The sequence below is a fragment of the Hermetia illucens genome, chromosome 6 (genome assembly GCF_905115235.1).
Source record: "Hermetia illucens chromosome 6, iHerIll2.2.curated.20191125, whole genome shotgun sequence".
In the NCBI taxonomy this organism is placed as follows: Eukaryota; Metazoa; Arthropoda; class Insecta; order Diptera; family Stratiomyidae; genus Hermetia; species Hermetia illucens.
In genome coordinates this window covers 99032264-99055625 of record NC_051854.1, presented here as the reverse complement: position 1 = coordinate 99055625, position 23362 = coordinate 99032264, and the positions used below count along the sequence as shown (strand labels likewise).

At 41.0% G+C, this 23362-nt stretch overlaps 1 protein-coding gene across 1 annotated transcript; it reads left to right on the top strand.

Annotated features, from left to right (window-relative positions):
• Window positions 1–282: 282 nt before the first annotated feature.
• On the top strand, window positions 283–11487 carry LOC119658617. The gene is made up of 6 exons (XM_038066110.1): window positions 283–458; window positions 1683–1954; window positions 10252–10417; window positions 10533–10823; window positions 10880–11081; window positions 11151–11487. The coding sequence occupies exons 1-6, from the start codon at window positions 360–362 to the stop codon at window positions 11330–11332; spliced, it is 1212 nt and encodes a 403-aa protein (XP_037922038.1). The 5' UTR covers window positions 283–359; the 3' UTR covers window positions 11333–11487.
• The last annotated feature ends 11875 nt before the right edge of the window (window positions 11488–23362 follow it).

Here is a 23362-nt window from a genome sequence, read left to right as displayed (position 1 = left end):
CCTCCTTTCACAACCGGGCTTGGGATCGGCTTCGGGGGAGTTATTAGTATTATTTAGAATGGTAATGTCCAAAATCTATTAGGAATGTTAAGGCGTCGTATATCCTAGTCGTATGATGTTGATAAAAATTAAATACAGTATACTATTATGAAGCCATCTTGATTACGATTTATAGATTGCAATTCAACTCTATTCGGACAAGACTGTATTTTTTAAATGGAGTTTGACCAACGTGGTGGTTTAATCAAACAGATATTTTAGCCTAGCTGATAAGTTTCGACAATTATTTCTGCTTATTCATTCAAAGATAGCTAGCGAGTGCAACGAGTACTGTCGGGAGTGTAAAGATAGATTTCATAATGAGTTTCAATAAAGATGAATTGGACCCCCCTAAATGGGTGAACAGTGACTTTTTGCGAAGGGTTATTGAAGATAGTGGAAAAGGGAAAAATGTTCAGGTGAAGTTAAACGGATAATTTTGTTCAGTTTATTTGTCATGTTTGTAATACTTATACTATGTGAAGCTAGAAAGATACTAGCAGAAGACTACTTACTAAGAGTCACGTATAATGTTAAATGTAAGATGAGTTTAAAAAGTTGTTGAAGAAGCGTTTGCCGGTATAATACGTCAAAAACGCTTGTCTGTGCATTGCACATTGATTCAATTGTTGAAAGGATCAGTAGAACTATGACGAAACTGAACTTGAATTAGACCGGGGGGAGTGACCAATATCTATAATATATGATTTACCGATGACAGCGCCTGATCTAAATCGAATGAGGAAAGTTGTACGCAGGAGTTTTATCATTGCTTTAAACACAATAATTATTATCAAATTATAAATATAATATCGTTTTTCGTTTTTCACAAGTTGCCACTTTCACTCCTCTACGAACGATCCTTGAGCACCTGCTAGCCCGGTCGGGTCCAGGATGGGAGAAGTATTATTGAAGGAGACCGCTAGGATAGAGGTAGTTGACCTGCTATAGTAGGGTCGATGTTATGACACGGACGGTGCGGAAAATGTGGTATTCATGGAGGGGAATATGGATGCGAATATGTACATAGAAATGTTTAAAAGAATTGCTTCACAGTGCGAAGAAATAGGGTATTTATCAAAAATCCAAGATATGCTGAAACAGTGACCTGGGATAGCAATCCTCGGAGTGCAATACTATTTAGGACCTGGAAGATTATATCGACGGTAGATTTCTGAAAGTTTCATTTGTAAGAAAAAATACTTGATGAAACGTTTTTCGAATTATTTTTCAAAATTCCAATCGAATATATCCAAGGTTTGGTCCAATTTATTTATTTGATCTTTGTTCTTTGATTCTTTTTGCATTTTACACAACAGACTGTACATAATGTCCTTGTAAAAAACAAAAAACACATTCCATACAACTCCTTTTATCTCCTTCCTGAGCACTTTTGTATTTCGTACGACGGTGTCCGGATTTCACATTTGCTCACTGTTTGTAAAACATGACGTGATACCATCTTTCACTAAGCTCCTGGTACTAAGTGACGTTTTATTATGCGCATCGTAAATGGAAGCTAACTCAGAGAAAATGAATATTCGCTTTTCTCTTATGGCTTTACTGCCTTGGAATTTTGATTAAGGTCGCTAATATTCTTTGAAATGATGTTATTCTTACAATTTGCCTTTATTTATTTATAGATTCGCAATTATGAAAGCACTCCTGCTACGGTACTTGGCGACCATTTTGCCAGCATAATGTTTCGCATTAAAGTTACTTTTGCTGCCGATGGCATTGCGAATGGAGTTATTTCGTTGATTCTAAAAACTTGTCCAGATGTTGATGGATTGAAGAAACAACTACTCGATAGTTTTAATGTTTTCGACTTGGAAATATATATGTACACAAAAGTACTGAATGAATGTAGAATCATTTTGGAAAAATGTGGATATACGGATCTGCTGGCGCCAAGGTAAGTGAAAATGTCTTGTATGTATAATAGCTATAAAGCAAATAAGTTATTAGAAAAATATGGAATACGGTGGATGTTGTAATAATCTGATCTTATTGACATTCAGTCTTGAATTTTCAACGAAGCAACAACTTTGACCTATTATAACTTAGTTAGTAATGCAGGGACTTCCACCAAACTTGGTAGGAAAAACCTTTATGTCATTAAGGTTTCACATAAAATCTTAAAAATGTAGGCTGTTACTCGAGTAAGGGAAACTTCTTCAAAATGTACATGTTTTTTTTCTTCGGTGGCTCAGCTTTTCCAGGTGACTTATTCTCCTTTTCGAATGTGGGGCATGGGTAAACTACCGGGCTCTCTCTGGGGGTAGTACTGGAGCTTCGGCTAGAATATATTTTGGGTGGTGAGTGGGTCTTTGGATGGTTCTGCAGCGTAGTTGCTTCGGCTCCTTGTTGTTGCAACCTTTGAGGTTGTGAATTTTCCTCTGGAGTTGCTGATTTTTTTTCAATAGTCTTTCGTTTTGCTGTCACAGGTTCTGCAAGTTTCGATGGTTGCACTGGGGTAGGTGGTTCTTCTTTAGCGTTATTTTGCACTGATAGTTCACTTTATAATTTCTTAAATCGCTTTTTCATCTTGGGGTCACTAACGCAGTTAATAAATTACTTGGGTGAATTTCCGCTAAGCGGCTTGTAGAAACATGAGAAAGTATGTTTTTAAGGTTCTACCCATTTATTCAACAAACACCGAGAAGGTCGAGAGAAAGAGTGCGTAAAAGAGTTTGGAAACACATTTTTTTTTTTTTTTGGAAACACATTTTTTTATTAAATATCAAAATCTTGTACATCGCATTCTTAAACCTAAACATGTGAACCTTAACAGTTAGCTACTTAATCTAAGGTATATACTAATGTTGAAATGATGTAATTATGTTGATTGATGATGTTTAGCCGACTCTGAAAGAAACTGGAGGAAAACCTGGAAAGAAAACCTCCAAACTGTGGTAGTAGTAGATGGGGACAGGGAAAGGGGAGAGAAAGAAGAGAAAGGTAAAGGGGAGATAGTAAGAAAAGGTGATAGAAAGAGGGTGAAGGTGAGAAAAGGGGGAGGGGGAGGGGGAGGGGATTGTTATACGTGATTCATGGTTGGTTAGGGCTTCAGGTGTTGTGAAGGGGAATAGGGGCCTGTGTACAGGGTGACTCTTCCTTCTTCGTCGAACACGTCGCCGCGCTCCAGAAGTTCAAGGATGAGTTGAGGGAACTTACTGTGGCTTAAGAAATTGTCCTCGGGGCAAATGATGCCCATCGAAGATTTGACTAAGAGGTTTGTGTGATCTCTGCACTTGCGGTGGAAGTTGATCGCATGGTTGACGAGAAAAGCGTCAATGCGGGGAATTTCGCACTCGTTATATAGAGTGGAATTCGAAATGTATTTAGATCGATCATCATTACGGTAGATTTGGCTGGCATGCCGGAGAAATCGTCTTTCCTTGAGGCGCAGTCGATCCATCTGCGCTGGGGAAGAGTCACACCAGAAAATGAAGCCGTATGAGATGATAGACCTTATGAGCTGTTTGTAGCACATAAGTTTTATTTTGGTTGGGGTTGGGCTCCTGTACAATAAAATTGGGCGCAGAGCGTAGAACGCCGAATTTACTTTGGCCAGGACCTTTGAGATGTGGGGAACGTTTGATAGCCTTGAGTTTATGACGACACCAAGGTATGTCACGTTATCAGTGTTTGGAATAGTGGAGCCGTTAACCCGGAGTGATAGGTTTTTAAGCCTATGGAGGATGGGTTTGGTCAGTCGGAGGTGGCCTCGAAATACAATTGTCTGACACTTTTGGGGATTCAGCATGAGTTTCCATCTATTAAAATAGTGGAACAACTCGTCTAAGTATGAGTTGAGGCGTGATTCTCCCAGGGGGATGTTTTTGGTTGAGGAATAAATGATAAGATTGTCTGCATACTGTAGGATACGGATTGGTTGTGGGTGTGCTGGTGGTTTTGGGAGATCCGCAGTGAAGAGTGAGAAAAGGGTGGCTGATAGGACCGACCCTTGTGGGATGCCTGCTGGGCATGAGAATGCCGAAGATGTGGCTTCAGGTATTGCTACTTTAGCCGACCGATTTTCTAAGAAGCTCAGTATGAGCTTGCAAAGATGAGGGTGAAAAGAGAGAGAGTGGTAAAGCTTATGGACTAGTCCGTGCTGCCAGACGGAATCGAAAGCCTTCTTTAAATCGAGAAGGCAAGCGATTGTGGGAGTCTTGTTATTAAGTCCGGTAAGGATATCCGTTTTCAGGATAAGGAGGGAGTGCTCAGTTGAATGAGCAGTGCGATTAGCAAACTGAAAGTCAGGTATCGCATCAGAAGTGTCAATTTGTATGTCAATGAACGATTTGATGGTCCGTTCAAAGACTTTTGCTAGGGCCGGAAGGACCGAAATTGGCCGGTAGCTATTCGGTTGTAGCGGATTCTCCTGCTTCTTTAAGATAGGGACTATGCGGGCGCATTTCCAGCTCGTTGGGAAGTGTGCATTCAGGATGCAGTGGTCAATAATGTTGGAAAGGAAAGGGCTGATGGACTTTGAGCATTTCTTCAAAAGGATTGCCGGGATACGGTCGAAGCCGGTTGAGCGTTTATTTTTGCTCTTCTCTATGGTGCCTCTGATCATATGTGGCTTCGCAAACGTTAAGTTTGGAATGAGGTCGTGCTTGCTTGGGTTGCATAGCGGGTTAGTGAAGATGTTGGCGAAGTGCCGAGACTGTACGAAGGTGGGTGAGGAGTTGAGCCGGGCGATAGTGTCCGCGACTTCAGACTCGGTTTGGGTATTTTGTACACCAGAGGTGATTTGATGCGCCTCGTGGAAGTGTTTAGCCAAGACCTCGGCTTCTTCAGGGTGGGAGATGTTTTGGGGTAGAATTTGGGCTGGGGCGGAAGACTTTCCGAGCCCAGGGCAGGATTTCCTTAATTCGTGGGAAGTTTCCGAATTTAGGATAGTGTTCGCAAGGCGAGAATTGGCGTTTTCGAGGTACAGAGAGCGAATTCTGTTTCGAATTGATAGGTCGAGGTTGTATAACTCGGCCTTCATGGTGTCAAAGTTTGGCGAGAATCTGTTTCTGAACAGTCTGCGCCGAAGAGTTCTCTTATATTTGATATCTGCCAGTATATCATTGGGAAGAGAAATTAGGTTTTTATAACCCAGGGAGCGTTGTGGAATAAGCTCATCGCACGAGTTTTGCATGAGCTGGGTGAGCTGATCGACAGCTTGGTCGATTGCGGAGTTAGACATTTGGTGGGAGGGTTGGGAGCTCAATGTTGCTGAGTTCTCTCCAAATGTGTTGGTTAATATGGCTCCAGTTTGCTCTACTGAAGTCAGGCACTGAGCGAGGAGGGGGGTTTTTGACCCTTCCTGGCAGTTTGCAGTCAAGGATGATTGCGTCATGGTCACTGAGTCCAGACGCGGTCTCTAGGAAAGGAAAGGTGTTTGGATTTGGGACGATGATGATGTTGGATGTAGTAAGGAAGTGGTCAAGGTAGGATTGGTAATTGGAACGGAAGAAGGTTGGTAGTGCGGGACTAAGATGTGAGATATTACGTGAGGATGATGGCGTAGTGAGCCACCTGTGGAGTTCGTGACCGTTGAAATTAGGGTTTTGGTCTAGCCATGACGGGTGTTTCGCGTTGAAGTCTCCGCCTATGACAAGCGCCCAGGCTTTGGCGACTTCGCGTGGTTGGCTGGAGCAATAGGATAGCAGATTGGATAGATCTGCTGAATCAAGGAATTGGTGTGGGCAGTAGATTGCTGCGATATATACCGTGGTAGATTCGGTACTGATCGAGATCAGGGTGACTTCAACTGATTTGAAGTAGTCCACCGGGGGGAAGTGCTGCGTAGCTCGAAATTTATTCGAGATGAGTATAGCGGTTCCGCCTGCGATCGAGTTGCCGGGCTGGAGCTGCTGGAATCGATCTGTTCTGAACAGATTGAAGTTGGGGAAAGATGGTTTGTGGCGGTAATTGAGCTTAGTTTCGCAGAGTAGTACAACGGCTTTCTGTTGGAAGGCAAACATTATCGGCTTATGATCGGTTTTGATTAATAACGGACGACCTTCGACCATGTAGCGAAAAAACTTGGCTGCACTGTAGATTGCTTGGAGTTCTCGATCGTAAGTGCTGTACTTACGCTGTGTATCGGAGAACTTTTTCGAAAAGAACCCGAGCGGTTCCCAAACATCGTTGTTCCACTGTTCGAGAACTGCTACCATAGCCGTGTCCGATGCGTCTGATTTGATGGCCAATGGTGCATTCTCAATGGGATGTCGTAGTAACGCAGCGTTGGCAATTTTCTGTTTGCACTTTTCAAATTAGACATCTGCTCGTGGATTCCATTCGATTTTGCGTTTATCTCGTTTCCTTGCACCAATGAGATACTCGTGGAGAGGTGCTTGAATTTCGGCTGCATTCTGCAACGATTTTCTATAGAAATTAACAGCTCCTAGAAATCGTCGCAAATCGGCAATTGTTGACGGTTTTCCGAAATTCAAAATGGTTTCCACTCGTCCTGGAAGGGGCTTGATGCCATTTTCGCTCACCAAATATTCTAAATATTCGGCAGAAGATGTTCCGAAGCTGCATTTATCGACATTGATCGATAATCCGTATTCACGGAGTCGATTAAATATCGTCAATAAGTGCTTCCGATGCTCCTCGTTCGATTTAGAAGCGATAAGAATGTCATCGATGTATGCATAGCAAAAGTCCAATCCGCGGAGTGCATGATCAGTGTACCGCTGGAAAGTTTGTGCGGCATTACATAGACCGAACGTCATTACTCGGAACTCAAAAAGCCCAAAAGGAGTAATGACAGCTGTTTTGGGAATGTCCTCGGGTGCTACAGGAATCTGGTGGTATGCTCTTGTCAGATCAATCGTGGAAAATACCTTGCATCCGCTTAGTTTGTGCGCAAAGTCACTAATGTGAGCGATGGGGTACTTATCTGGGACGGTGATAGCGTTCAAACGCCGATAATCTCCACATGGTCTCCATTGTCCGTTTTTCTTCCGTACCAAGTGTAACGGGCTCGCCCATGGGCTACTCGATGGTTGGCAAACTCCCTGTTGTAGCATGTAGTCAAATTCGGCCTTTGCTTCGCGCAGTTTTTCGGGCGTTAATCGTCTGGGTCGGTCAAAAACAGGCGGTCCTTTAGTCAGGATATGGTGGTAGATATCATGAGCCATCACTTTCGCTCCGTCAGATGGAATTGTGATGTCGACAAAATCTCTCAGAATGTCATGAAAACTTTCGCTAGACTTCAGTGTTGCCATACCACAAGTTATGGTGCCGGTGAGCTTTGCGATGCAGGATAAGTTGGTCTTTTCGTCGATTATCTTCCTCCTGCGTAGGTCCACTAATAAGCCATAATGGTGCAGCAAATTGACACCGATTATTGGTTGTCGAACATCCGCTAAAACGAACCTCCAGGTAAACGGTCGTCGTAAGCCGAGGTCGAGCGTTATGATGCGATGTCCATATGTTTTGACCGGCGTATTGTTGGCGGCATAAAGCTGAAATTGCATTGGCGTGTGCTGATTTCTGTCTTTCGGCAAAACTGAAATATCAGCACCGGTATCCACCAGTAAATGCATGCCGCTTTTCCGATCGAGTACTAATAATCGGCTGGGTCGTCCTCGACCGCCGAAATTCGGGACGACGAATTTAGTTTTCCGAAGTCGCGGAATTATTTTGCCACTTACAAGGCGGTCGGCAATTACGCGCTTGTTTCTCAAACCGTTGATGAAAGAAGCAAAACCCTCGATTCCGTGAACCTGATCTTTGCCCTCTGGTGCTCCGTTGTTTGGATCGGGACCGGTTGCATGTCGTGATTTCCAGTCGGTCAATTCGGTTCAGTATTTGCTCCAAGACATCATTTTCCGTGGATGCCTTCTGAACGGTGGAAATGCAAGGCAGTTGTTGCATCTCGATCATTAAATCCCCCATTTTCACCAATTTATCGACGTCTGCTTCGTTAGAAATCGCTAACACCATTCGAATATTTTCGGGCAATTGCTCAAGTAGCAACGATCTTAGCATGGCGTCAGTTACCTGCTCTCCGCCGGTGTTTCGCAAGTCCTGCAGGTAATGCGATGGTCTCTTTCCTTCCAAATTCATCCCTTGGAAAAGTCGTCGCAACTTGGATTCGACGGACTCTGCAAATGCTGCCAATATCCTCTCCTTGACGGCTTCGTACTTATTTGTTGCCGGAGGATTGCGTGCTATCGAGATCACATGCGGAAGGATTTCCGGCTCGGCAAATTGTATCACGTACTTAAATCTTGTTTTGTCCGACGTGATGTGATTAGTGTGGAACGCAGCCTCTACCTGCTCAAACCAAAATGCCGGGTCGGGTCGATAAAATGACGGAAATTTTTGTATGCGTGCCGCTTCCACGAATACGCCTGCTGGTCGATTAGCTATCGGCGGCAGGAAAGGGATGTTTTCGGCGTCTCTGGCGATTTGGATTCGGTGGCCATTTTGAAACTCGCGCTTGGTGTCGATTAAACGTATGGAAATTTAAGATCACTGCACTTTTTATTTTAACTCTAGTCGTCGGGGTCACCAATGTAGAAACATGAGAAAGTATGTTTTTAAGGTTCTACCCATTTATTCAACAAACACCGAGAAGGTCGAGAGAAAGAGTGCGTAAAAGAGTCGGATGGCGTCGAATTTATATCCTTGCCGATCCATATAGTGACGTTACTTTGTTGAGCATATCAGCTGTTGAAAGGCGTTGCCATGTTGGTGCTGTCATGTCATTACCATGTCGCTACAGGCTTCATACTGCAGCGCCTCCATAGGGTAATTATCAGGGGCCAGTACAATGTTGACTACATTGCCTCCTAGAAGGTATTGTAATCCTTTAGTGTATCGTTACGGTCTAAGCAACTTTTCTAGAATCCGCCTGTTTCCTTAATGTCTTTGAAGTCTAGATTGTAGGGTTAATTGCCTTTCTTTTTCTACGCCGGACAAATATGGGTGCACAGTCATATTCGCAGTAATGGAACCAACTGAAGTCGTGAAATCAATTTGTCTCTCTTAATAGTTGAAGATCACTGGATACTGCGTACGCTATTAGATTTCTTAGTTAATGCTTCGGCGGGGGATACAAACTAGGTAACTAGACAAAAGCAACTATAGACTTTCGTGCATCGACCAACTGTTTTCTCTTTCCTCCCTCGAACAATTGCAGATCGGTTTTTAGGGCCTTGATGGATCTGTGTATACATGTGTATGCAGTGAGTAACATCATCCTAAGTTGAGTTTAAGGGAGGAGATCCCCATACATGCACAAAGGTTTTTTGACATCAGTGACCGAGTGCATGGGATAGGAAGTGACCACTTATTTCAGGGACCCATTTTCGGAAACTTTTTTAAAAATATATCACCAAGTTGCGGCTGGATTCCGTTAACAGTTCACATAAAGTTAACAATAGTGTATTACAACATTTGTTGATAATTGACAGGAAGCCTACTTAGTTCATCATACGAAAATCCAAGGCCAAATTCAAAATGCTTTTGTGTAATCCAAGTTACTGATAACTACACTCCACATTGAATTCCGATCGAATGGACACATCAGCTATCGTGTAAAACGTCTAGCGGAATCGCCTTTCACAACCTTTTAATTGCCTGCACCTATCCGTTCTGCAAAAATGCACTTGATTGCACGCTAAGATGGATATGTGTAAGGTATTGCGTGGCAATATATGAAAAATTGAAAAGGTCGATAATCATTTGTGTATAAAAAATATGCAACTATATAATGGTTGAGAGAGTTTAGGGTTTTGGTGGTGAGAGGGAGTTAAGGAAGGTGAAAAAGAGTACAGTAAAAGGTGCTAGGTAATAGGGAAAGAAGGAATGCGGTATACGATCGCAAAAGTATTGAGTAACAAAATTATTGGTCTACCATGAAACCGGTGAGTATTATGGGGGTAACTTGGTTATAAGGAGGCGGCCGGGAAATCGAGGTTAACCGAATAAAGCGTAATTACATATGTCACCTTCACTTTCGAATGGCTGGTTATGAATCTCACACAAAAGTGAACACCATCGCTTGAAGAGGAGATATTTCTCTTGATCTTCGAACATTGGCGAGGGATGTATTGGAGGATGTAATTGGAGATTTGATACTTCTTGTTATTTTCAAATACCAGAAAAGTTTAACATATAAACAATGAAGTCCAATCCTATTTGGAAAATAATAGAAAGGAGTTTAATGGATTGAATATTTTTCCATTTCAGAATCATATATTCTTCATTGACTCCACATAAAGCTATCGTTTTTGAGGACCTTAACGAACTAGGATACTTTATGCTGCCAAAGAACGTCCCAGATGAGTATGAAACAAGACTTATTTTTTCCAAACTGGCTCAATTGCATGCCGTTACGTTTAAAATGAAAGCCGATGTAAGTATGAAATTGAAGGGATGCAAATAGTTATGTCCATTTCCTTACCTGCAGGATTTGCTTTTATTTATCTGTCTTATATTTAAATATGCACTTAACAATGATTTTGATCCAGGGCCGAAATGATTTCAACTTCAAAGGGACCATTTTTGGTTTGTCAGCCGGGAGACAAATGCAATTTTTCTGGACAGGACCAAAATTCTTGGCGGAAGTGATGGGGACTTTGCCTGGATTCGAATCCTATGCAAACAAATTACACAAAATTACAGCAGATTGGTTAATGGATAAATGCATAAAGGTTGTCAATCTACCAGCAGCCTATAGCGTCCTTAACCATGGCGATTTTCACGTGCGTAACATGATGTTCAAGAAGAACATATTCAACGCTGTTGCTGAAATCGCCCTGGTAATGCATGATTTCAAATTGACTATGCATTTAAACCTAACGTTAATTTTTTTAAGGTGGACTTTCAAATACCTCATTGGGGATCACCGGCCTATGATTTGGTTTATATGGCGGCACTCCTGCCATATGAATTCCGTGAGATTGCATTCAGGCATTATTTCAACATCTTTATTGATGTCCTGGTGAAAACTGGATACGAGGGTGAATTACCCACATACGAACAATTGCAACAAGAAATTAAAGCTTACAGTTATCTGGGTAACTATCATTTCTGATTTATTTTATTATTAGGAATTTTTTAATAATATTTCCCTCTTTGTATTATAGAATTATATTTTCAATCAACGTTGGCGATATTGGTATATATGGATAGAAGCAAGATAGATTGTCAAATGGAAACGATTATGTCGGATCCAGTTGTTTGGAGGAGCTTATACAATGGCGAGAATTATATCGCTCATATTAAGGAAACTGTACCAAAGCTATTGGATACCATTGATATTGAATGAGATAGTTATATAGGAAACTTTAACGCTGGCCGGGCGATTTAGAAGTAGCTCCCTAGCAGTGTATTTTGATTGTAATATATCACTTGAATATACAGGTGGATCAGTTTTGTCGGACATGTGGTGAAGGTGTTAGTGAAAGAAATAAATACGGCGAATAGGCCATGCGTTTTTGTATTTTCCATCCTTGAACACTTTGCCTCACTTGTTCCTGTTAGAGACAAGCTATTGTTCTGTGCCTCAAAAAGTCGCCACAGAACTAGGACGTTTAGAGTGGCCAGAAAACGAATTTTTCGACGTCCGCCCTGTCTCCCGATGGAAAATCGGGAAAATAAACCCTAGAGGAGGGCCCAATGAGCTAAAAGCTGGAAAATTATCTCCTTATCTTCGTGAATAGGACAGGACATTTCATATAAATGATTATATAATTGACTAATACGAGGTCGGTTCAATAAGTACCCGTGTTTGACGGTAGAGGGCGTTCCCGAGGGAAGTTATGGGTACTTGGATTCCAATCAAATTAAAATACTGCCGCTTGATTTGAACACCTTTATTCGCTGACGGCTTCGTACGCTGTGCGAGGAGTGGAAACGCGACACTATAGTCATGGCAAGAGTTCATGTGTCTTTTGTCTGAAATAATCACTTGTATGGATCGGCATGACTTCCCTCGCTCTTAGATGTCGTGGTGATCGCTGTCGCATTCCCACAGTACTCCCCTCCAAGTTACATTGACATTACAATATAAACAAAAACAATGATTGAAAATGTTAATGCTAACTTTGCTCGGAAATTGTGAATCTTGATTTGTACGTTACTTCATGTTTTACTCCTCAGACAAAATGTACTTCAAATTTTAAAACAAAGTTTTATGCGTTGACCCTTGCACATTTTGCTTGTAGTCCGCTGTAGGTCTTCGGTTTGGCTGCCTGGTCGAAAACGCTTCGAGTAGGTTCGAAAACCTGGTTCCGAGCATTATCGTATATACTCGGTCGGTAAATCGCTTGACAAAACGTTGAGGTCCTGACTACTATGGTTTCGCTGCGTTCTGGCGCAAAAACACATGCCAGCAGGAGTGTAACGCCTTGTGCATGGAAACATTGTTCCTATGATGATGCGAGGCTGGAACGGGTCGAAATTTTCCGATGTCGTGTCGTAATTGCTCTGCAAACATATGCGACTGGGTTGAGTTTCCGTCTTGTGCGAGAAGCTCTCCAGGAAGCGTGAGAGTCGCCCCGTATACAAGTTCTGCTGAGGAACATTTGAGGTCCTCCTTAAATGGGTAGTCCGAGAAGAACGGTTGGTAAAACTTCTGTCCACCTGCCTGATCCGTGATAAGTGATCGCTGCTTTCAATGATCGGTGCCAACTTTCTATTAGTCCGTTGGATGATGGGTGGTACGCTGTGGTTCGCGATCTCCACCAGCGAAAGAAGGCTGCGGAAGAGCGCTAACTCAAATTGTGAGCCTAGGTCGGTCACGATTGTTCTTGGCATCTCGCAATCCAGGTGTTGTAGAATGCACTTGCCACGCATTCTGCCGTCATCTCCACAATCGGAAATGCTTCCGGCCACCTCGTATATCGGTCCATCATCGAGAGAATGTAATGCTATCCGTTCAAGGGCAGTAAAGGTCCAAACATGTCGATGTGTACTTCCTTGAAATGTTCGGTTGGAAGTGGAGACTGCACTGGCTCGTTGTGAACATGTCGACTAACTTTCGCTCGCTGGCATTATTGACAATTTTTGGCCCAAGTCTTTACATCAAGGTCCATTGAAGGCCACACGTGTTTCTCCCTGATTTGTCGGCTGGTGGACTTTGGACTTGGGTGTGCTTAAGGACCAGAAAAACTAGAATGCAGTTAACCTCATGGTGGAGCAAAATCAGTGTAGGCTGAGAGAGGCAGAAGACGCGAAGAAGGCACAGTTGCCAACATAATCAGTGGGTCAAGGGAGAAGTAGTTAGAGTTATGACAATTCCGCGAGGTAGGAGGTGGTTTTAGCAGGTAAAAAAGATAGACGGTGAACCGATTTTAATAATATTTACTTACTACATAAGTATTGTAGTGACCGCGGCTGCGCGACGGGAGCGGAATTTCATTCGGCTCTTTCTTAATCAATTTGCTTAAACAATGCATTTAATAGTGTGCAATTGCCTTAAAGTTCGCCGCAGATTGCACATTATTCAATGTATTCAAGCGAATTGATCTTGACAGGAAGGGAATGATTTGCCGCATCTGCAGGCGCACGCGCATGTTGCCGCAACATTGCCGAGTGAGAAAGGCTATGTAAGTTAATAAAAATATCGGGTTTAATTAAAAAAGAAAACAATTTATTGCTTCATGCCTGTTTGGCATTCTAATTACAACTAACTACAATTTTTGAAATATAAAAGAAATATGATTTTGCCTAATGTGCAATCATGCGATTTCATTGATTGCACCGATGACCCCAATAGTTGCAGACGTCGCTTTTGGATGTGGTGCTGACACAGGTGTGTTTGCGCGTGCAGCATTTCCGTTCGGGTTAACTCGCCCGGCTTTAAATGCGATAGTCCCCAATCGCTAAAAGAATCGTATGTCGTTGAACCTGACCTTGGTAGTTGCTGATCGTGGATCTGATGTTGGAATTGATGTTGGCGGTTCTGGATCGGATTTCGAAGACGACGATGATGTCGGAACCGGTGATGGTAGTTCCGTCGATTGCTTAACCTTTATTTCTGAAACGATATTCTTAGTTTTGAATTTTAAGCATAACTGGAAGGAAATGATGAAAGCGATAAAAACGCCAATTATGGTAAGTGTTGAGTATGTTGTTATTCGATGGATGCTAGTTTCGGTACGCATAAGTTGAATCTCGCTGGTGTTGTTTATGTGGAGATTCTTCATCATTTGTAGTGAGAGTACTTCCTGGTAAATGTTAACTTCTGGAGATGGTTGTAATATGGCAGGTAGCACATTCATCGTTGTTATATCGCGATTGACAAAGGTCCTTCCATTTACCATTAAGCTCGTGTTATGGATTTTGACTAAATAGGTACCGTTTAGTTTATGGGCTATCTGCTCAGCTTCGATTGTACCAGTAAATTGGTTCAGCAAAATGGTACCGGATGCAATCTCTTCAATGGTTGGTATGTGCGCATTGCTGGTTGTCTTGCATGTGGCTGTAAGGCTTTTCATCAGGTTTGGTATGCAAGAGGTGTTTGAGATATCCAAAATTTCATCCGATTTACAAATGGTTAGGGAATTTACATTTTTACAGTTTTCAATTACGGCAAATACTTGTTCATCATTTTTCAAAATTTTACTAAATTCGATGAAATTGATAATATGTTTTTTCTTTACAGCTTTAATTAATAATGTTTCATAGATAGGCTTAGTCGTCAGAGGAATATTTATAATGTACAGTAAACATGACAAATTTGTTATTATTTTTACTTCCGCGAAATCTAAAGCTTCTTCTATTGTGGAGTACGGTACAAATTCTTTATCTAAAATGTCAGTAGCTAATTTCATTTCTATTTTTGATAAAATAATTGAGTTAACGACGCCTAATTTTGCCCAATGAATTGCTAGGTTTATATTTTTCAATTCTTCTTTAATTATTGACAATCTGAATTTAACATCTAATATCATATCATAATTTGTTTTGTTGCTTTCCTTAAATAATTTCTGAATTTCGTTTGCAATTTGTGTAATATTATTGATTCTTTCAGTGTACATTTGATTGATTAGAACCTGTCTATTATTATTTTCTAACATATTGTTAATTTTTGCTTTTATAGTGACAAAGTCCTCGTGATCTGGATTACCTGCAATCCATTTCCAAGTACTGCCGATAAAATCAAGTGACCTTTTAATTTTTCGTGGTTTTAAATTTCGAATAAATTCCTGAATTTGCTTGAGCTCGTAAGATAAATGAGATGAGAAAGAATAGTGCCTGACTTCTGGGAGATTAAGAACAGGTTCAATATCTGTTACGAAGCGCTCGTATTGATCGATGTTGATAGTGTGGATCAATTTAAAATTTCCGTCTTGTATTTTTGCTCTTCCTGTGTGAAACAAGACGATTTGGGAGTTCGAGAAGTCCAAAATCTCAATTTTGGCGTTTACCAAGTAGGGTAAGATCCTGAAAAGGGAAGACTAGTTACGTATGTGGCTTTTATGTATGATTTTTCCAGATTCAGTTAAAACGGTTGTATTATTGTTTTCTTTAACAATTTCTTGTTTGTATCGTGCTGTCAATTTTGATCCTTTTCTTTTGTTTTGTTTTACGTAGATAGTTTCTCCAGTTTCGTATTGCTTAGTGGGCTGTCTCGTCTTATTGTGGTTTTTTATGTCCGTCTGTTGTTTCTGTCTTAATTTCTCAATATTTGATAGCCGAATTCGTTCTAATTCGTCTGGGTCTATTCTTGGAGTTCGGCCGAAATGTAGCTCAACTGGTTTTTTTCCCGTAGTGGAGTGAATAGTAAGGTTGTATTCGTAAACAGCACGCTGCAAGAGATTTTCGAAGGATCTAGGTGGTCCTTCTTCCTTTAGGCATCGCATAATCTCAGTAAGCGTACTGTGCCAGCGTTCAACTTGGCTATTTATTTCACTTTTATAAGGGGGAGTCTTATAGATTCGGATTTTAAGGTCATCTTCTAATAAGGAGGTTATGGAGGCGGACCTAAGCGCTCCTTCATTGTCGATGACAACGATTTCTGGCACACAGTAAAAGAAAAGTAAGTCTGTAAGGGGTTGTTTAATATCCTAGATGGATTTTGAAGCAATTATTTTAGCCTGGGCAAATTTAGAAAATTTATCGACGGCAGTTAGAACTCTATGTCCCTCAGTGCTAAAGAGATCGATATGAATTGTATGACCTGCGTATGCGGGGATAGGAGTAGCGTTTAGTAAGGGTTTATTAGGGTGTCGGTCGTATTTATTTACTTTACAAGTACAACATCGTTTTACTATGCTTTTTATTTTTGCCGACATTCTCGGAAAATAGAAATGCTCTAATAGCTGTAACCGATTTTCCTCGGCATTGCGGTGCGCTCGTTTATGTACCTGTAGTATTCTCTCTTCTTGCTCGGCCTCGTTAGAGACGTCCTCGACAAATTTCTGCGTATAGCGTATTCGGTAGCTACTGAAATGTTCAGGGTAAATTTCTTGGATGCGGCCCATATTCTCTTCGGCAGTTAGAAGACCATTTATGGTGTTAGGATTGAGGTAACGCTTGAAGATACTTATTAATTCATTATTTGAATATTGCGCCTTGATAAATATGTGTCTCGAATAATTTGGAAAAGGGTTTTGTAGCTGGTAGCTGTCTTCATTGCCGAATTTTAAAATAATTTGATTCCTGAATGCATTAATGGGTGACTCGACAGTAGGGATGAGGTTGTGTGACGAGCTCTCATCACTATGTTCTGTAGGGGTAAGGGAATTGATTAGGGTTGATTTAGGAGGCCGCGAAAGCGAGTCTGCGACAACGTTAGCTCTACCCGGCTTGTACTCTAGCTCGTAGTTGTATTCCTCTAGGATGGCTTTCCATCTTTTCATCTTACTGTTAGTGTTCTTATTGCTAAGAGCATAGGTAAGTGGTTGATGGTCAGTGTATATTTTAATCTTTCGAGAACCATAAAGGTAGCTTCGCAATGAGGTCAGTGCCCATATAATGGCAAGCATCTCTTTCTCATTGGTAGCATAGTTTTCTTCGGTATTTGTTAATGTTCTGGAAAGGAAGACGATGGGTTTTTTATCCTGAGAGAGTACTGCACCAATGGCGTAGTCAGAAGCGTCTGTTGTTAAATGAAATTCCTTTTCAAAATTCGGATGAGTCAGTACTACTTCTTTAGACACAAGACAATTTTTTAGATTATTAAAAGCATTTAAGGCTTTCGAGTCAAGGTGAACGATTTTGTTTTTGGATTGATTTTTGGACACTCGTCCGTCTACCCCTCTTAAAAGAGACGTTAGGGGTTTTGCAATTTTTGCATAATCCTGAATAAAACGTCGATAATATCCTGACATTCCTAAAAATGATCGAAGATCTTTCAATGTTTTAGGTACTGCCATATTCGCAATTGCCTGGACCTTTTGAGGGTTAGTTTTGATACCATCCTTACTTACTACGAATCCTAAGAATTCTATGTCCGTTTTCATAAATTCGCATTTATCCAACTGGATTTTCATGTTGGAGGCTTCTAAGGTTTTCAACACTTTTTCAAGATTACTAAAGTGTTCTTCCTCGTTTCTTCCAAAGATGATAATATCATCAATGTAAACGTAACAGCACACCCCTATGTGCTCTCGGAGAATATCATCGAGGGTTCTCTGAAAAATGGACGGAGCATTCTTTAACCCAAACGGAAGACGGGTAAACTCGAATTTACCGTTGTTAATGGAAAAAGCCGTTTTTGGTATGTCGCGCTCCTTGAGTGGGATTTGGTGGAATCCACTCTTCAGGTCGATTATAGAGAAAAATTGGTTTTTGCCCAAATTCGCTAAAATTTCACTTATTTCGGGAATGGGGTATCTCTCTGGGATAGTAACCGTGTTGAGCTTGCGATAATCTATTACCATTCGATACTTTTTCTCACCGGATGCGTCTTGCTTTTTAGGAACGATCCAAACTGGTGAATTATAAGCGGATTTGGAGGGTCTTATTATTCCATCTTTGAGAAGCTTGTTTACTTCTTTCTCAACTTCTCCTTTCAAGGCCATTGGGTAGGGATATGACCTGGAGTATACAGGGTCGTCGGTCTTCGTACGTATCTCTCCCTTTACTGTGCTAGTATACGTTAACTTTTCGTCGAGTTCTGTGAGTAGTTTCGAGCAATTCTTAAGGATTAACTTTAACCTACTCGATTGCTCCTGGCTTAGATGTGTTGTTCTGATGTTAATGCTGTTAACAGTCTCTGAGATATGCTGTTTCAAAGGAATGTGTAAGTTAGGGTGAAGTGTCATATAGTTTTCGTCTGTGTGAATGATAGCTTTCATTTGTTTAAGGGTGTCGTTACCAATTATACCATCGAATGAAATCAAACTTGGAAGGATAAAAAATTGAATTTTCGTTGCATCAGGGCCAAATAAGTTTACAAATGCATGATGCGTAATTTCGATGCTACCTCCTACGGAGTTAGCGTAGAAAGCTCTGTTGTTTGGTATATGGTTTCGGATGTGTCTAGGCTGTATATAATTTTTGTTAGACCCTGTGTCCACAAGAAATCTGAGACGCTCTCCACTTCGTAGTACATGCTCGAAATATGGGAGTGAAGAGCGTGTTAATCTAAAAAATAGATATCGTCCAGCTGTTCGGATTGGTCGATACTTGGTTCGTCACTAGTGTCCACATAGTCAGTTAGGGTCTGGTCATAATTAAGGTCCTCTTGGTTCATGTCTTGTTCGTATTGTTCCTCTGTAACATCATTGGTTTCATCAGGTTCTGTGTAGTACACTCTTTGTATCTTAGGTGGAGGGTGATGCCTTTGGGAGGCTTGTTGGGGACGTTTTGGTAGCCAACATTGGTTTTGGGGTCTATTGGCATAATTTATGGCGTGAGACCTGATGGATTGGTCAACATCCATAGGTACTGGTCCTCGTGGTGGTCGAGGAGGAGGTAACTTATTTTGGGGAGCCTCATGTTGGGGTTGTTGGTAACCTTGTGAGTAGAATCGTGGTCTCTGTGGCACTTGAGGATTATGGACCAATTGTGGATGAAAATCGCGCCTAGGGGCTGGTATTGGTGCCTGTCTAGAAGGAATAGACATCATTCTACGTGGTGGAACAAGAGGTGGAGTATTATGGAGAACCTTCCGTGGATTGGTGCTGGAATTATTCGCGTATTGGGCACGATAATCCATGTTTTGAAGTTTGAAACACAAATGTAAGGCCTGCGGTAGGTCTGCCGGTTCGCGAATGCTAAGCAACCGTGGCAAATCACCTTTTAGTCCTCTGATAAACGTATCAAGTGCTTTTTCGCGGTACGATTGAGTCATGATATTCATCGCGTCCTGACTCATTTCAATCGACCCTAATTTGTTAAGTATAAGAGATAGGTGATTATACACTTCTTGATAGAATTGGGAAACGGTATTCGCACCTTGGACTAAGGTTGTCATCTGGTATTCTAAGGTACCAAGATCTCTTTTATCCGCGTAATGCAGATTTAAACATTTGGAGATTTTAGTCCAATTCAGAGGGGTATTGTACGATTCTAATGCTATATCTGCGTTACCTACAATTTTGTTTCTTATAACCGATAGTATACCGTAATATTTCGGCGTGCCTTTTAGATGGTCATAAATATGAAGGATTCTATCAACGCTCTTTCGCCATGAGCTGAATTCACCTGGTTCCCCAGAAAATGTCCTCAAGCTCTTAACGACGTCAGGAATTCTATCCATTTCGGACAGATTCTCATTATTACTGATATTAACTGGTACGTCTACTTCATCTCCAATGTCAGATGCGGGATTCAATAATGCACTAAACATTTGTCTCCCTTGAGTACGGAGAGTTTCCTCAACTACTCGGGAAATAGTTTGGAGCAGTTCGTAGTTCGGAGCATTATTAGACTCATTATGATTGCCATTAATCGGTGGTTCTAAAGTGGGCAAAGCATCAGCAAGGCCATCGAGATTTAATCGCGGTGGTTGAATCAAATTATGAGGATTCGACATTTTTGAATAACTAAAAGATCACCTTTCCCGATAAATTCAAAAGATTGCAGATATTCACTATTCACTTCCTGAATTCAATCACTTTTAATTATTTCACTTTTGATTATGTCAATTCAAACGATTCGCTTTTCGAGTATTTTTCTTTTGAATTAAAATGAATTAAATATTTTTGTATATAAAAGACAATTTAGTGACAATAATGCAATAGCTTTAATAAATGAATATAAGGTAAAACAAAACATACAATTCTTAATTGAACCTTTAAAACTTTGAATTTATTCTAATTGAATCTGGTTAACTTTTTTAGAGAAATCAATTTGGCGTAATTTTACAATAATAATTTGTAATTACTTACATTAAGAACGCTCTTGCTTTCATATCGGATGAAATTTTGTTTTGTTCGAATTTTATGGTGAACTGCTTCGGATCCTTAATCAGCGATTGTCCTTTTTGCCTCCTTTGGTTATTCAAAGGCTACTTGGGGCTAAATCAGGAAAAACACGCGTGCTTCGAAATTTTGGTTAATTCCGGTTTTATCTTTTCCACTCCGAAAACTTTTCATTCGCGTTTACACGAAAACGATTACTTGGTTATCGCGTATCGTTTTAAAATTCGCGGAAACTTTGCGATAATGTAACGAAGTTACTAAAGATTCTAAGGATAAGACTTATCAAAAAATCACACGTGCGAAGCGGTCCCTGCTCGGGCGCCAGTTAATAAAAATATCGGGTTTAATTAAAAAAGAAAACAATTTATTGCTTCATGCCTGTTTGGCATTCTAATTACAACTAACTACAATTTTTGAAATATAAAAGAAATATGATTTTGCCTAATGTGCAATCATGCGATTTCATTGATTGCACCGATGACCCCAATAGTTGCAGACGTCGCTTTTGGATGTGGTGCTGACACAGGTGTGTTTGCGCGTGCAGCATTTCCGTTCGGGTTAACTTGTAGCGGGAATAAAAGCGGTGCACGAACAAAGGCAGCGAGAATGTTGCTGGGAGAAGGTTTTTGGCGGGAAGGAAAAACGGGGAGTTTGGTTTGAGAGCTGGAGGACAGCGGTTCGGAGAGCTTCTTGGTGGAGGACAGAAGAAAGAATCGAGGAGGAGAACGGGATTTAATTTTGAGAAAAGTGAATTGGAAAAGACGGGGAGAAGTCGGAGACGAGAAGAAAAAGAGGAACGAGAGTTTTGGATTTGGCGTTGAAGGAGTTGGAGAAGTTGGGTGTGAGAGCTTCTTGGTGGAGGACAGAAGAAAGAAACGAGGAGGAGAACGGGATTTAATTTTGGTAAGAGTGAGGACGGAGGAAAAAGAAGAGGATCATTCATCCGAAGGTGGGAAGATTTTCGCGAGCAAAATAAAAGAATCCGACCAAGAAAACTAACACCACATCGTGCTAACTGAAGTGTATTTTAAACGAAGATTCCGAGAATAAGTTAAAATCGTTTAATCGTTAACAAATGATCAATGTACAGAGTTTTAAAGCAAAAAGGAGAAAAACAATTGAAATAGGCGAAATAGCAACGGAAAGAAATTAATATTTAATTGCTGAAGTTTAGTGTCGAAGTTTCCGCGCTGTGTATAAACAAAACAACCTCATAAAAGCATGAGGAACGAAATTATAGAGAAGAAGTGAACTAACGTTAGTTTTTTTTTTTTGTAGGACTATATATTTGTTAGTTATAAATAGTTTGAATTTAAAGAAAAAAAGAAATAGGTACCCGAAGGATCGGTCCGAGCTCGGAGTGACATCTGGGTAAGTGGTTTGTTTATTTTCTTTTCTTTTCTTTTTTTTTATGATTTTTAGTTTATTTCCATTCGCGTTGGTAAATTTTACATTTTGGTTATTTATTGTTTTTTTTTCTCTTATTTTATTTTCATTTTCTTTTTCTTAAACTTACATTTTAGTTAACTTTATTTTAATTTCTCTTTGGTTGTAATAATTTTTTTTTGTATTATGTTCTGAAGCTTGAAAAAGTACATTAATGTGTGAATAATCAAAGGTGGTTTGAGGACTTCCTCCCCTTAGTTCCTCCTTTCTCCCGCGGAATTCTTACAGAAGGGACATCCTCTAATAGAATAACTGGCCAGAGGATGTCGAGGAAGGGTGGGAACCTCACCGGCCGCGCCTCGTTCAAGATCTGAGGCGGAAGGGACGGCAATCGGGAAGGTGATCCGTCGTGGATTTTCCACTACTTGATCGCGGCACTCGGGTCCGGAGACAAACGGCTCCACGCGCGCGGTCGAGCCGGTTTTTTTTTATTTTCCAATTTAGCTCGCGTTCTGTTTGTCCACCGATAGGCCGTCGCGAAATCCCTTGTAAAGTCAAATTTAAAATCCGGTGCGGACCCACGCATCGGAAAAGGCACGTTGTTTAAGTAATGAAGCGTGAGGGATCAAAGCGCTCAAAGGACCCCCCCACATTCCCGAGCCTGGCTAGCACAGAGGCGTGCAAGAACGTGTCGACCGAGCACTTTGATAGAGCTTCAATCTTTGTGGGCAGACCTTCACGGTCAATTTTGCCAATTTGTTTAGCTTTTTGGGATAGCTCTGCCCTCTAGGTCGTTATCGGGCACTCAAGGGATCGACTTGATCTCCTATCTCCATAAAAATCATTACAGTATATTTTTTTTATTTATTTAACTTTAATCAATAAATACAATGTATCTTACCATATCCATATAATATAATTAATTTCGTAAAAGTGCACCACCCTGATTTTTTTCAGATTGTCAGCTCACGCTTAGCAGCTAGGCTTTAGCCATCATCCAGGAGCCATGAAAACGGACTCAGTGTCATGCAAAACCAGAGGAGACTCACCCAATCCCAATGGAATATGCCTCTCCGTATATGGATAGGCTCTGAGATACTGGTACCCTCAGATGAACGCACTTATAAGGTGGTATGTCACCCTTTCATGACTGTCGCCAAAAACTTTATTAGTTTCGGATCAATGCGATGCAGAGGCAGTACATGATTAGCCAGAGATGCGGGATCCTGTCAAAATCCTTGACATAATCGATATAGCAACTAAAGAGGTTTCTTTGGCCTCTAGTTGTTTGTCTTACAACTGTCGAGTCGGTAAAGAGTGGCTCTGTGCAACCCCTTGACCCGACTCGGAAGCCCTTCTGCACCTTGGACAAAATGTTATTGATTTGGAGGTGCGCGTTAACCCTTCCACTGATAATGGGGGTTATGAATTTTTAGACTGTTGGTAAGTTAGTAATCGGTCTTGTGTCTTTGGGGTTCTGCATCGTCTCCTTTTTGGGGATAAAATAGGTGATTCCCGCAGTGAGGTAGTTCGGGAATTCCTCCGGCCGACTGATGACCTGATTTATGCTGTATGCCAACTAACTGTATATATTG

Bases quoted from the DNA above. Each gene is read 5' to 3' on its own strand.
- LOC119658617 (XM_038066110.1), top strand. From the start codon at position 360: ATGAGTTTCAATAAAGATGAATTGGACCCCCCTAAATGGGTGAACAGT. The intron at 10,824-10,879 runs GTAATGCATGAT...AATTTTTTTAAG, and splicing joins CTGTTGCTGAAATCGCCCTG to GTGGACTTTCAAATACCTCA. The intron at 11,082-11,150 runs GTAACTATCATT...TTTGTATTATAG, and splicing joins TAAAGCTTACAGTTATCTGG to AATTATATTTTCAATCAACG.